Raw genomic sequence first — 14,660 nt, 5'->3', positions numbered from 1 at the left:
TAGATTTTGGAAAAAGGAGAGCTCCTCTACCCAAAGCTTCCTGTAGCCAAGATTCTTTCAACAGCAGCTTTGCACCTGCAGGAGCCTTTGTGGTTCCTGTGAAAGGCAGAACTTCAGCGTCCTTGTTCTGATGGAGAAGGGCCAGGATGGAAGCAGAGAGCTTCTCCTTGGGCCCAGTCAGATTCTGAGCAAACTGTCTGCATGGTTCTTCTAATTCAAGAACTTCATCTTACTCATTTTGGATCAATAACCCATTAATGCTCAATGTTAATCAACAGTAGTACTTAGTTTGATGTAAATTAGGTGGACCAAAACCTTTATTTGCTGTTAGGTTTTTCAGAGAGGGAGAGCAACTGAGTTCATGCTAAATTGCTTGACAATTTAACCTTGGGTTTTAATTTTAAAAGTCCACATACTTACATTTTTTTTCTAGACCTCAGTGATCCAAAAGCAGAAACAGCTTACTCCTGGTAGCTTACTATTTTGTGTAAATACAACAAATACCACTTACATAGATACTTTCTCTTTTGCTGCAAAGTAACAATACAAAACTTCTGATTGGCTGTCAGGCTATCATAAATTGAGCTAGCAAGTAACTACAGAAGGTTATTGAGCAATGTGTGTGATTTGGAAGGGCATGGACACCAAGCAGATCTCGCCAGTACTTTCAGATCTCCTGTACTTATGTGAAAGCAGCTGTTTCAAAGATGGTTGCTGGCTAACCTTTGTTTTACTGTGAAGCAATTGGGTAATTTTTATTCACATTCTGCCAACACCCATCTTGCAGTCTCTGCTGTTGTACTGGCCAGCATCAGTGAGCACAGCACCTTGAAGGGAGCTGTGAGACAAGCATGGGGCAAGGTCTCTTGGGGGAGAAATCCAGTTGTCTTTGGCAAACTGGACAGTTTTGTTGAAGATCTGCCTTCTGTACTGAGAGAGTTCTCTGTCCCTTTATTGTCAGGGCTAGATGTGGGACTGTGACTACAAGGTATTTGATTCCAAAAAGACCAGATAATGTGTTGGTAGAAATGAGGAAACTTAATCTGCTGCCATGGTATGTGTGCACAGCACATACATGAATCACAACATCTGAGATGGTGAATTCGTCAAATTATGACAAGAAAACTGATGGGAAAAGTAAGAACTTTTAGCCTACATATGAAAAATCAGATGCTGAATTTGACATTTTTATTTCTTTTTTTACTCCAAGTTCTCGCTTATTTTTTTAATTCATTTTGTATCATCATGATTAACAAGCAAACAATGCTGTTTGACCCTGTGAGCTTAAATGAATGCTTCCTGATGAGAAGGTTTTGAATGTGTGCTGCAGTTAAACTGGTGTACAGTAGATGCCAGTAGAGACCTATGGAGTGAAAATAGAACTCGGACTGGCGTTTCCATAGCAACAACTTCCTCCCGGCGCTCCTATTTATAGCGGTGCTGCAGTCCCAGCCTCGGTGCAGCTCTCGCAGGGACTCTCTAGGAAGGGTTAACCTTGTTAGGAAAAATGTAGGCACACAGGCACACTGAACCGGGATGGGTTTGCTTTCTTGTGTTATATTAAACAATGAGGTTGCTGATTGTGTTTATTTTCGTTATGTACGTTTTGAAAAATCTTTGTTTCAAAATGGAGAGCCATCAAAGCTGTAAGCTGTGAGCAAATACTGCTCCTCCTTCCGTGTGTTTAAGAAGAAATGCAACCCAGTGGAATAGTGCTGGATGTACAGTGAAAATCAAAACACATCTGCTTTTTCAAGAGCCTTTTTTTGTCTCTCTACCCATAATTCCTTCTGAAATATGCATGCCTGGCAAGACTCAAAATGGATTGTGTTCAATTACATAATTTCGGATGAAAATGAAGGGGGTTTTTAAGTTACAAAAGGGCTATCTGTATACTTTGTTTTACATCATTTTCTCTCAAGGTTTATCTAACAACTAGAAAAATACCACACATATTGCCTAAGGCTTATAGCACAGACACTCTGGGTTTTTTTGTATAAATCATGTAAAAATTTTGAGAATAATTCAATACTTAGAAACTTTTTTTATTTCCAAATTCAAAATTCATCACTTAAATTATTTTCTTTTTATGAAATGTGTTGGCTGTGTCTTTCAACTTAGAAATACTTTATTGGTCAGTAAGAGACAAGCAAAATTTGGCAAGATCCCCAAGCTCTTAAAAATGGAGGAATCCTCACTAATGCTTTGTATCAAGTAATTGCTCATTCCTTTTGTAATAAATAAAAAATGCTGAAGATGGATTTTTTCTTTAATTTTTGAAATAACTGATGCATAAATGAGAAGATGTGTTTCATCAAGTCATCAATTTTTAAAGCAAATAAGCAAACTTTCTTTAACCTCTAGGAAAAATAAGTTCTTCATTAGTCATTTATAAGGTTTAAGTTATTTTTTCCATTGATTAAAAAAAAAAGCAGAAACTGTTGCAGTATGTCTATTTAATACAGATAGAGGCTTCCTGTGAAAAAAAGAAATATTTCCGTTTCAAATAATGTTTCATATGTAAAAGAAGATAGAAAATAGTATTTTTATTTTGAGAACTAGAAGATGGAACCAGAAAAATATTATTTCAAGATATGGAATTAAAGCCTAAATTTTATTTAGCTGTAGGTGATCTGAAGTTTGGTTTGTATTGTAAACCCATTTTTCTAAGTCCTGTTAAGGAATAGATTTAGTTTTCTTAAAAACTCTTTTTCTTGATTGCAAGATTCTCAGGGTTAACCTTCATTAAACACTAGAGAATGGTGTTATTTGTACAGTCCTGCTTTGCCTGCACATAGAAAAATGCACACATTATCCTTTAAAAATATTTCAGACGATTTCCAAGTAAAGTTACAACACATGGTAACATGCTGTTACTCAACCTTCTGGGTCCTTTGAGGAGAGGAGTCTTCTCTCATTCTTAATCCTTCATTTTTAAGGCTTGACTGGTACAGTAGAGTTTCTTCTTAGAAATTGAGAAATACTGTTTTAGCAGGGATTATTAAAAATAAATTGTCCATGTAGCTACCTGGTCGATTATTTTTCAGCAAGGAGCTGGAAGATCTATGGCTGGGTTATAGTGCTGTGTGTTGTAACATGCCACAGGGCATCAGCCCCTGGGAAATCTGCCCAACCAATAGATTGGCCATCAGGAGAAGTGTAAATGGCTTTGTTGCCTTTTTCAGCTTGGAGGACCACTATGTTAGCCCTTGTACTTGGGCTAACACATCCTGGTGTTGCTTTTTATAAAATTGGGGGAGCATTTTTGCTGAAATACTGTTTATGAAAATACCAGAATTTGCACATGCAATGTTCAAATTCAGAGTTGAATGTCTCAGTTTTATGTTACTTGTTGAATGTTACTGCTCTGAGTTTTTGACTGTGTTTTAAAATTTTGCCAAGATTTGGTGGTCAGAAGATAGCAAAAGTAAAATTTCTAAAGAAAATTAACATTTCAGTGTTGACTTTGGCTGCAAGAAATTGGAAGTTTATCTCTTACAGAACAGGAATTTCAGATTGTCTCTTGCATGCTGTTCTTCCTATATAGCATACAATTTACTTGATGTAATAATTAATTGGAAGATCAGTGTGTCAATAAGATGAAAGATTAAGTAAACAGGAATTGGAAGTTCCATCTTTAAAAATCATGGACTTCATTTGGAGACATTGAAAGCCATATGAGATGTTTGTGTGGTAGCTTTTTGTACTGTCATTGGGCAATGCCAATCAATGCCAAGAATTTCCTAGATTAGAAAAGTGTATTACTATCTGTGAAAATGTTACCAGCACTTTCTTTTCATGTTTTATGTGTGCAGAAACTTCTGTAACCATACACTGGCAGACGTTCTTAAAATTCTGGCAAATTCAGGCTTTCTCTTAGGATTTCTTCTAAGAATTCCTTTTCAGTAACATGTTTTCACTTAAACCACTTCTGTGATGTCAGAGTATGAGTATTGACAATTCTTATTTTGATCCCTGCCTCAAGTGTCCAGGCTAGACATTTGGGTGCATTAAGTGCCCTGAATTTTGATGGGCAGAGTTGATCTGTGGCAGTTTCCACATCTCTCCATAGACTCGACATGGCTGGCAGACTGGAACTTAAGTAATGTGAATTTTGTAAATTACTGTCTTTCAGATCAGGGAAACAAAATGGTTTAGTTGAAGAGCTGTGTGAATGATAAAACATCAGCAGTGTAATGGCTCAGAACCGTGGGAGAGCAGAGAGACAAGCACACCATCATACCAGGTAGCTTTGTTTACTGGACAAAACAGCCAAGGTTAGAGAGAATATGAGTCTCTTGGAAAGAATCTTTCAGTGCCCAAGGACTTGTGGTGAGCTGCAGGTGGAGCACATCTGTACAATTCCAGAGAGGCTCTTCAGCTCCAGAAAGATCACCATGCATGGAATAAGCATCTTGATGTTGTCTTAAATAATTTCTGTATTGTTGTGTGGGAGTAGCATGGCCTTGCTCTGTGTTGGGTTATATATGGCATGGAATATATCCCCTCTGCCCGTTTGTGACCCCTGGTAAGGCAAACAGATCCTCATGATCTTCACTACGTCCTGTTTCTAGCAGAGAGCCTTGAACCAATGGGATGTTCTGGATGTCATAATTGGCCTTGGAACAGAGCAGGTGAAAGGCTGGAAGGCATGAGGTGGCCTCCAGGGAAGGTTGCAGCGCCAGACCCTGATGAAGGAGCAGCCTGGGCACCTCTGCAATAGCTGATGATTACCCGAATTGTCAGATGGCTGTGCAGAATGTAGGCACCTCAACAGTTGGTTCCAAATTTTGACCAGGGGCTGGAGAAAGAAGTTACATTTCCAAAGTATCTGGAGCCTGCAAGCACAGGGCATTCCTGGGCTTTGTGTAGAGTCTAGAAATGTAATGGGTTGTGCTGGCTGAGGCAAATCACAAGTGTAGCAGTGCCCATGAGGAAGAATGTAGCCAAATTTGTAAAATCTGTCTGTTGGCATTTTTATTGTTTTATCACTGTCATGGGCAGTTTGTCAGCATGGGGTTTTTTTCTGAGACACAGGGCTGTTATGAAATGGTTATATAATGGCCAAGGGTGGGTATCTGCTGACATTTGAAAACTATGCAGTGAGAAGTATGGTGGTGAAAAATGAGAGGTATGTCTTTAACACGTGTTGACTGTAAGACAGGAGACAGATTGTGGAAAACATATTTCAGTCTTTCTTAAGAATAGCCTAAAGTTTTAAAAAGCCACATTGTAGATGTGCAGAAATAGATGTGTTTCCATTTTCACAAAAACGAATGTTTAGTATTACCCATTGTAAGCATGCAAAATTACATAACTTGCAAATAATTATAGTGTTAAATACAGCTTTCAGTTTCTTTTCCTTATATTTTGTGCCATTAAAAGTTACACTTTCTAGACTTACTCCACAGTTGAAAATACTAAGATTTCTTGTGAAAGAATGAAATCTTATCAGCAAAATGTAAATGTGTTTGGTTCATTCGCAGAATAAGTAGAACCCAGTTTGAAAAAGTACAATGCAGTTGTGTTTAAATGTGCGATAGAATTCAACTTCTTCACTGATTTTATCCACAAAGGAAGAAAATAATATGGTTTTTCTTCCTCCAGTAATAACATAAGTTTGTTCAGTAACTTCCTTGCTTAGGAAGTTGATTAGTTGAAAGCATGAGATTACTCAAGATTAGATTCCAGCTGGATATGTTGCTGTGATGATGTGGTACTCCATCTTAATAACAGGAGAGGAACTGCAGAATAGTTACTTTTGGTTTTTTTCACGTGTGGTTGTGGTAAATGAAAAAATTACCTATCTACTTTCTGATCTTTACTTCTAAACGGCTTGTTTGTAGTCCTCTAACATAAAATGTATACTTAAGTATGAAGTTTAATGCGTTAAAAGCAATGAGAATACATACTAGAGAAATTATTGCTTGTTTGTTTTCTAAAAAACAAAACACTTTTCAATTTACATGAAAAGAAACTTTTCACTGTACAAACCAGTACATCATAGAGCTCAGTACATCATAGAGCTTTCCTTAACAGGAAGTAGAAGAGAGTCGTGGTTAGCAAACACTGCAGGCAGGAAGCTCGGCACATGCACAGCTCTTAGTGGCGCTGGGGCGTCCAGCTCCCTTTAGATGTTTTCTCTTTTGCTTTTGTGAGTCCCTGGTGTGGTAGATGGCAGGGCACAAGGAGGTCCCTGGCAGCCAGGGCACGGCCACGGCGCTGCAGAGACTGGAAGGGTTTGCTAACCGCCTCTTCCATAGGCACTCCAAGAATGGTGCGCATGAGCAGAGAGAGGCTCTGGAAAATGAGAGCCAGCAGTGCTCTGAGTACACTGCCCAGTGGGATGCATCAAGTAAGTGTGGGGAGGGGTTGGTTTCTTTTATAGGTAGTTGCTCTTCAGTTTGCCTCGTGAATGAAGTGTGAACACTGCTGTGTGATAGGTTCTGGGGCAGTTTTGTAATTTGTTACCTAAAGGTATTAATGGGAAGAAGAGCATATTGCATCAGGCAGGGGAAGATGGGGGCTGGTTTATGGACTGGTGGCTGGCAGGAGAATTTATCACGCATTCCTTTTTCTTTCAAAGCACAGTTGACTTGTTTTGGCAAGCACCCACCCCAGTTCTTACTTCTAAATTACTTATTTTCAAATTAAATCAGTGAGTTCAGCAGAAGTAGAAGACTAACTAAAGACTAGAATATTTAAACTTCAAAATAGGCAGACACTGCTGTGCAGATTAAAATTCTAATTAAAGGGATTTTTCATCATTCATAGTTGTATTTTAAGGGATATATACATCAGAAATGTTCTATGTAGTGGTAAACAATATAAAATTGTGTTTGATTTTTAACTATTACATATTAGCTTAGTGTGGGAATACGGATTAGCTAATTAATTTCTTAATTAGTGAACAGTTTACAGTATTATTTGTATGGATTCATATTTTCCATGGTTGTATTTTGAGTAATGAAAGAGATTTCAAAAAATCACAATATAAATAAATTGACGTTTGATTTTCCTTTTAACTTTAAAGCTGTGTAGTATTTTGCAAAGCAATTCTTGTCTCTGGTTAAATACTCATTTTAAAATGTTACAATATGGTAATTTATGATAATTTTGTTCCAAATTTCAGATTCATTGATGGATTTGAGATAGCACAATTATTTCAGTTGAAGATAGGCCATGTTGGAAATTTTCAGCATCACAGTATTGCCATGAAAAAAATCAGCATTTATACTTCTTACTTGAAATTTAAAATATTTTATGAGTAGGGAGTGAATCTATTCTCAGAGGATAAGCCGTAAACATGGAAACAAAAAGGTGTTAATGCAGTGATCTAAAATAGATTAAATCTAGGTCTCCCAAATGAGACAGGAAGAATTGACTCGTTTTGTTGGGAAGATAACTGATGAAAGTGCATAAATTCTGAGCTTTCACTTCTCCATAATATTTTCAGCTTGGTAAAAATAGGCACATACTTGTGTTTATGAAGAAGCTCTTTTTTATGTAAATAGCTGTTTGAAAAAACACTGAAGCATTTTTGTTTATATAACATGAAGAAAAAAACATGGTAATGACCTAGTGACACTCACAAATTGCGACCTGTTTTGTACAAGTCTCTTACTTTCTTCCCCTCTTCATAAGGCAGGCTTCCTAGTGTGACATGTTTGATGAGGAAATGGACTGTCGTGTCTCTTGATAAACATGCAGAAAATGGCTGTTCTGTGCTATTTTAAGTCGTAATTAAGCAGAACAGTTGCATGCAGTTTTCTGAGCTGAAGTTGCTGAGCTGGTAACTGAATGGTGGGTGACTATGTAGCTTTGGTTTTGGGATGAAATTCTGAATCTTCATCCTTAAACTCTACCTTCAATCTCTAGATTATTTTTAAAAAGTAATAATATAAATTACTGTAGGTACCCATGCACTGAGTTCACATTTAAAGGTTCTCATTTTGCTACCACTGAAGTCAGACTGATAGAGAAGAAAAGGGATTACAGTGGAGGAAGTATTTCTGTCTACTCCTGACTTCTAATTAGATCTTCAGAAAAATCCATAATCACTGAAAATAGTTTGTAAAACATGAAAGAGAAACAAGGTGTTTGGGTTTTTTTGTTAATTTCATTTTGGTTGGTTTGTTTGTTTGGGGGTCGTTTTGTTTTGTTGTGGGGGGTTTTTATATCCAAGAGTGCATTGTCTTAGAATTGCCTAGAGTCACTGAATTCAGCTTGTAGATTAATTTTCCAGAAAGTTTAATTAATAAGCAGTGTTTTGGAAACATGCCGGTGGTTTGTCTTAGAAGGATGTTTGAATATTCTCAACTATTCTTTCAATATCACTGCAACTTAGTAATGTTAGTGTAAAGTTTTAGGTGAAGCTACTTAGCAGACAGCATGAATAACTATTGAAGTTCAAGGCAAAAACACTCTCATTCCTGAAAAAAAAAATTGCAAAGCGACTTCTCAGAGTTTTTGTTTGTTTCAGGTAGAAACCATATGAAAAGGAAGTGGATGTATTTGTATCTTCTGGTGTAATGAAATACAATAGCAGGTCTGTTTCTTTTACAAGTGGTTTCTGCAGAAGCTCTGGGGTTGCTGAAGGGGAAGGAGCTTGTTTGGGTGGACTTTGGTTGTTAGTGCTGTTGTCAGTGTTATGATTTGAATAAATTACCATGTGGTCTATGGCCTTTGGGGATTTTCAGTGGTTGGGTTTGAAACTTAACATCTTTGCTTTGTTATTTTGATATATAAGCATACGGTTTCTCCAACTTACCTTGGATACTTGGTTGATGCATGAAATTAATGTGTTTTGTAATGTCCTCAGAGTCCAGTAGGGCAGAGGTGACTGGGCACCACAGGCCTTGAAATCTGTTTTAAAAAGTTGCCTGAGCACACATGTGATGGTACAGCCTGAACTGGTGACCAAGTCAGTTGTGCTGCACTGCCCAAGGGTGAAAGGGACATGATGGGAGCTATCAGAACGATGCATTTCGTTCTTTGTTTAGAAGTCTTGACTGTGGCCACTTGCAAATATATGGAACCTACATTTTGGTTTTTGCTTTGTTTTCTTAGTTGCTTGTTGCTCTTTCAAAAACTGAAATGCGAAAGGAAAGGAGAACGAGGTTGCTTGATTTTGAATGTAGTGACAGTAAGATCAGTGTGTCTTATATTCTTGAACCAATAAGTGTTTTCCAAATCTGCATAAGAATATCAACAACTTGGATACCTGAAATGGTCAGAAGGGTCACCACTAGTGCATCTGCCATCTTCATAGTCTCTAAATTGAAAGTGGATGGGTGATAAACAATCAAAAGAATATGATTTGATCTCTGATTCAAAATAATACTAGTATACTTCCAAATACAGTAGAATGATTTATAGAGATTTAGCAGAATAGTTACTTGTATATGTGTGTGTAGAGAGAGAAAAACGCATGTTAAATATGAAATAATGTACAGAGCATACTGTATGAATTGCTTAAAGCTTTAGCATAACTACTAGTTGGGTACAAGTCAACAGATAATTCTGGTCTAAGGTTGCCATGGAAACAACCAGTGCTTGATATAATTGAGAACATCTTAAACCCTCCTGGTGTTTGCATGCTTTTTTCCCCTGCCATTTTGAGTTGCTTTAGACATGAATAGGTAGCATTGGTCAGAACAGTAGTAGTTAATGAGCAAAACCAAATACCGGTGTCCTGAATATTGATTTTGATATCCTACTGGTATCTTGTGCTTCGTAGTTTTTTGCATCACAAGGAGCTCATAAGGAAGAGCAGCTCTCTGGATTCTGTGTGCTCTCTTTCTGGTTAGTGTGTAAGTGTATTTAGAGATTGAAGCACTGATTTGGTAGAGATTAACATATTTCATCAACTGTTGGATTAATATTTGGAGCAATATGTTTCTGAAAACTAGCTCTTCAGCATGAATGGTAAGTCTTTTCTATTCCCTTTTGAGACGTTTTTTGTTCCGTCTTCACAATCAGGGAAAATCTACCAGGTTTCCCTTTTTTGTCTGCAGAGCTGCATCGACTGCCGGTGTCTTTGTTTTTGTAATCGACTCACTGTGGGTTTCTCTGTAAAATTATTAGTCTTAAAGATTTGCAGCTTTTTATTAAACAGCTTGCTTTGCATGACTGCTATTTAGTATTTTAAATATTATTTTAAAGGTTTCTTTTGGACATATCCGATTTGAACAATTTTGTAATTGAATATATACATGTCTGTTCACTTAATTTTTCTGTGTCACTCACAATAAATTATTTTCTGTGAATTTATACAAATCAGAGAGGCCTTCTGAAATTATTGTATTAATCACCTGAAAATCTAAACAGGCTTTTGTTTTTCGGCTGAACCAGCTTATTCTGCTATTATTTTTAGTCTTCCAAATGCTGGAATGGCAGAATAGTTGAGGTCATTCATGGAAGTAAGGGAGGGGAGTCTCATTTGAAATGAGATACTGTAATAGATCTAGTAAACTTATCAGGCAGGTATTTACTTTCCAAAACCACTGTGACTAGTTATTATAAGGTACTTTGAATATAATGGAGTTATGAAGTGCTGTAGTCCTTCTTGTAATATTATTGAAAGATATTTTTCTCAATATGTAGACTGTAAATCTGTTTTCTTAGAAAAATATATCCTTTGAAAATTGTTTTCAAAAAGCCCAAATATGCTAGTTATGGAAATGATGCCTTTTTGTTTCAAACAGATAGTCTAGAGCTTTGGAAAATGACTTGAAACACATTTTATTGAAAAGAAAGAGCAGTTAATCACATATATGGGGTGTTTGTGTGCATGTGTGTCTGTGTGGTTTTGCTTAATATTACAAATTTAAAGGACTATTTTTATAAAGATTTCATTTGTGTGCATGGCAGGGAGGTGTTATCCCACTGCCTTATCTAATATCAGCTTATCTATACTTATCTCATACAAATGTGTTGAGGTCATCTTGCCCAGAATGGAAAGTGTGGCTGTCATTTCCTTGGTGTACAAAGTACAAATGTCAAAACCGATGCAGTTATTAAGGCAGTGTTTCAGTACTTTGTACCTACACGATGGAGATTTGTGGCACAGCATCATTCATGGCTGTTTGAATAAACCCAAATGCAGGCTGTCCCTGGGAGTGCTGTCCCAGCCCCGGGTGTGTGCTCCCCACATCCCTGCAGGGATGCTGGCAGGTGGAGGCCAGCATGGAGCTGCTGTGGCCACGTTGCCCCGCAGGGACACGATGGCGTCCCGGCATCCCCGCACCACCTGCCCTGCTCAGCCTCCGGGAGGGGGGAGGCGTCAGCCTCTGCATTTCCTCCATGTCACAGCCACTCCTGTGCTCATGGAGAGGTCTCTCCTGGGGTCAGAAAGTCTCCACTTTTCACCAGCTGGTACCAGACTGGTTTTTCTATCACATTTAGCTCTGTTTCTCTTACAGTTAGGTCATAGCCTCCATAGGAATTGAGATTTGTGGAAGTCAGCTCTGTGAATTCTGAGTTTTGGGTTTTTGTTTGAATATTCTCTTATGATTTATGAGTCATAAAGGAATAAATTTCACACAATCTAGGTGAGAAAGAGGTTATAGTTGTTTATAACCTCAACAATTATGTTGGTTTTTTGTTTGTTTTGTGGTGTGGGTTTTTTGGGGGGTGGTGGTTCTTCTTAGGGTTGGGGATTTTTTCTTTCCCCTGGGGGTTTATTCTGCAATTTGCATCTGTAGATTTTATTCATCTTGCATGCAGTCTCCCAGTTCCATTAAAACATAGAAATAAATAGGAACAACTTTTAACAGGTGTCGATTCCCAATCAAAAATACCTATAAATTAGTCTAATTTTGACAAGGGAAAGGCAGCTATCTTCTGCTCCATCAAGATTAAGTCTTTGCTGTAAACATTTCCCTATTTAAACCACTTGTGCTTTTCAGTGCATTTTTGTGGCTGGCTTCACTGCAGCAGTGTTACATTACACCCTGTCAGCGGATAAAATCAGATGCTTTCCTTGAGAAAGACAGCCAAGATGCAAGTGAAACCTTGATGAAAAAAATTATGTATTTTCTTCAATTGCAAGTACAAGTGGCTAATTTTTTTCCCCTTTTATTTCTTCCTTTTTTTCCCTCCCCAGAAAAGGTCTGGTTATATGCTTAGATTTTTTGTTTTCTAGAAAGACTCAAAGGAAAAGGTGGTTTTCTATTTCTTTAAAGTTGGACTTTTGTTTTGAACAGCTTGAACAGATAAAAGTGTAAGGTCAAGTAAATAATAGCCCCAGCACCCAGGGGTCAAAGGTATAGTCTGCTAAATCTACTGTTTCACTAAGAATAGGCTTAAAATTCTGAAGTATCACTAATTACATGATTGGGCTACTACTTTCCAATACTGCAAATAGAGGTAATTGGAGATACAGACATTTGCACTCAAAAGACACCGGATGTGTATGGAGACAGATGGAGCAGTGCATGGAGAGGGCGTGAGCCACGCTGATGGACTCTGCTGAAATATTGCCCAGTTTTGTGCACACTAGAGCATAGGCTTGTGTAAGGAGTGAAGGGTGAAGGGGGATAGTATAAATACATTAGTTATGTGCACTGAGAACATTTCTAACAGCAAGGGGCAATAAGCAGCAACTGATTATTCCCACTGCTCAAAAGATTGTAAAAAATGGAAGAATGCCATGGAATTTCTGGGTGTCAGAACCATATATCTTCCTATGAATGTCTCATGGGACTAATGCTTTCTTCTTTTCAAAAATTCCCTACTGTTACTCATTACCCTCTGACAGCAAACTACAGCAGTTTCTTGGTGTTAACTTGGGTTTGTGTTTTATTCTAGTTCTTGTACAAAATATTTGAAAAGACAAGACAAAGGCTGCTGCATTTACATAATTCATTAAATATATCCACAAAGTGAACACAGTGCTTGGTTTGGGGTAGAAGCAAAAAATGAGAGTAACAGAATTGAGATTTCTTCCAAAGGAAAGGATATTTGGTATGTTGTAGTCTTGAACTCTGACTTACTCTAGTCACTATTGCATTACTTTTGTATTTTTTTATCAGAAATATTTGGTTTTTGCCCTCGTTTTGAGTTAACATCTCAAATTGTTTATATATTTGTTGCTGGTTACTCGGAGAGTTTCTGCTAGTCCTGCTGTTGTAGGCCAAAGTTCACAGAAGTTCCCCAGCTTTAATTGTGGAGGTTCTTACAGGTAGTTTTGTAACTTGCACAATGTTTTTGCTGTTTTTCTTTATTCATCTTTAGCTGCTGACAGATAGCTCAGCCCATTAAGAATTAATTTCTTTGGTTTAATAGGTTTAATTTATTCAGCTTTTTTTTTTCAGGGTTTCCAGTTCAGTTCTATGTATGCCTCTATTTGGCATGCCTCTATGCCAAATAAGTGCTGAATTTACCCAGTTTCTAAAATCTCATTCTTTATCAGAATGGATAATAAACCTTCTTACCTACTTTTTACTTGCCTTAAGCCTGAGACAAACAAAAATTTGTTATTCACCCAGTGTGTTGAATTGTGAAATGTGTTTATTTACATAAGACTTCCTTATTCAGGAAGCCAGTCTCTGCTATTTAAGGGTATAAATGAACTTCTCCTGCTTGGCTGGTTACTGCAGGCAACCCTTTCCTGTAAATATTGAAAGCATGTTCTGCAGGAGATATGTCAGTGCAGCAATGTGTCAGAAGCTCAGATCTTGTGAGGAGATGAAGAACTATTTTGCTGATTTACCCTGACAGCTGTGAAGATGTCTTGCTGATCCCAAAGTATCTATATGATAATTTTTGTGGAGTTTTAATAATGCAACGGCTGGAACAAGATGGCTTGTGGGAAGTGGGCTTAGACATGAGTACCCACAGACCAAGATTGTTGCATCCACTATTATTTTTATGCCTTGTATTAAATATTTGAAAAAAAGAAAAAGCAACAAAATAGTTTCTCTTCTCAAATAACTTTTTAAATACATCCATACAGTGAACGGCCCCCGCAGTTGTTTAGTTTGGAGTATAAGGAAGAAGTTAGTTTAGTAAAACCTCTAAAGGTTACTTTTAAAAGGAAGGGGTATTTGTGCATGAGTGTGTGTGGTATTATTGCCTGCTTGCAGGGAGTTCATTAGTCAATATGCAGATAACATCAACTACCTGCAGATTTATGTTTACTGTTGCTAATGATCTAGCCATAAAGCCTGGTCTTAGGGATAGCTGCACGTTATCCTTTGTAGTCACTGAACTGCTGCAGAGAGGAAATGTGGGACAGTGATATGGAGAGGGAAGTGGGTGCTGACCAACTGGCAGAATCTTAATGGTGCAGAGAGCTTAACTAGAGGGAATCTACAGCAGGTGCTGAAAACATTTTTCTTGGTAAGTGATTTTGACTGCAATAGGAAAATCTGATTAATTTGTGTATTTGTATCAACTACTAGAATTTGTTAAAAACCTTTACTCAAAAATGTGATACATTTACAAAATACTTTATAGTAGTGCCCTAGAAGATGTTGTTCTTGGAACTCATTCTTAAACTGTATTCTTTTTTTTTTTTCTCCCCACATGGTAACCATGGAAATGTATGCGCTGCAGGAACAAAAGATGTTTGAATTTTGACAATTGTCACACAGTTTTCAGCTTTCTTTGTTGTATTGTTAATACCTGTTATATTTCACACAGGAATGTGGTCTTTT

General features: G+C 37.4%; 1 protein-coding gene across 3 annotated transcripts in view; it reads left to right on the top strand.

Moving 5' to 3' along the window:
• PRKACB (protein kinase cAMP-activated catalytic subunit beta) overlaps positions 1-14,660 on the top strand; it is a 65,794-nt gene that overhangs the window by 25,007 nt on the left and 26,127 nt on the right. The window contains exon 1 of one of the 3 annotated variants that reach the window (XM_058808811.1): positions 6,137-6,355. The exons of 1 other annotated variant lie outside the window; for it this stretch is intronic. In XM_058808811.1, coding sequence (XP_058664794.1) covers positions 6,175-6,355 — 181 coding nt within the window. In that variant the 5' untranslated portion in view covers positions 6,137-6,174. Of the gene's footprint in view, positions 1-6,136; positions 6,356-9,641; positions 9,928-14,660 lie in introns of those variants that run through there. One more of the 3 variants, XM_058808813.1, reaches the window with a different exon arrangement.

Source organism: Ammospiza caudacuta, chromosome 7 (assembly GCF_027887145.1).
Source record: "Ammospiza caudacuta isolate bAmmCau1 chromosome 7, bAmmCau1.pri, whole genome shotgun sequence".
Classification (NCBI taxonomy): Eukaryota; Metazoa; Chordata; class Aves; order Passeriformes; family Passerellidae; genus Ammospiza; species Ammospiza caudacuta.
The sequence above is the reverse complement of the archived record's forward strand: the minus strand, read 5'-3'. Positions and strand labels throughout refer to the sequence as shown.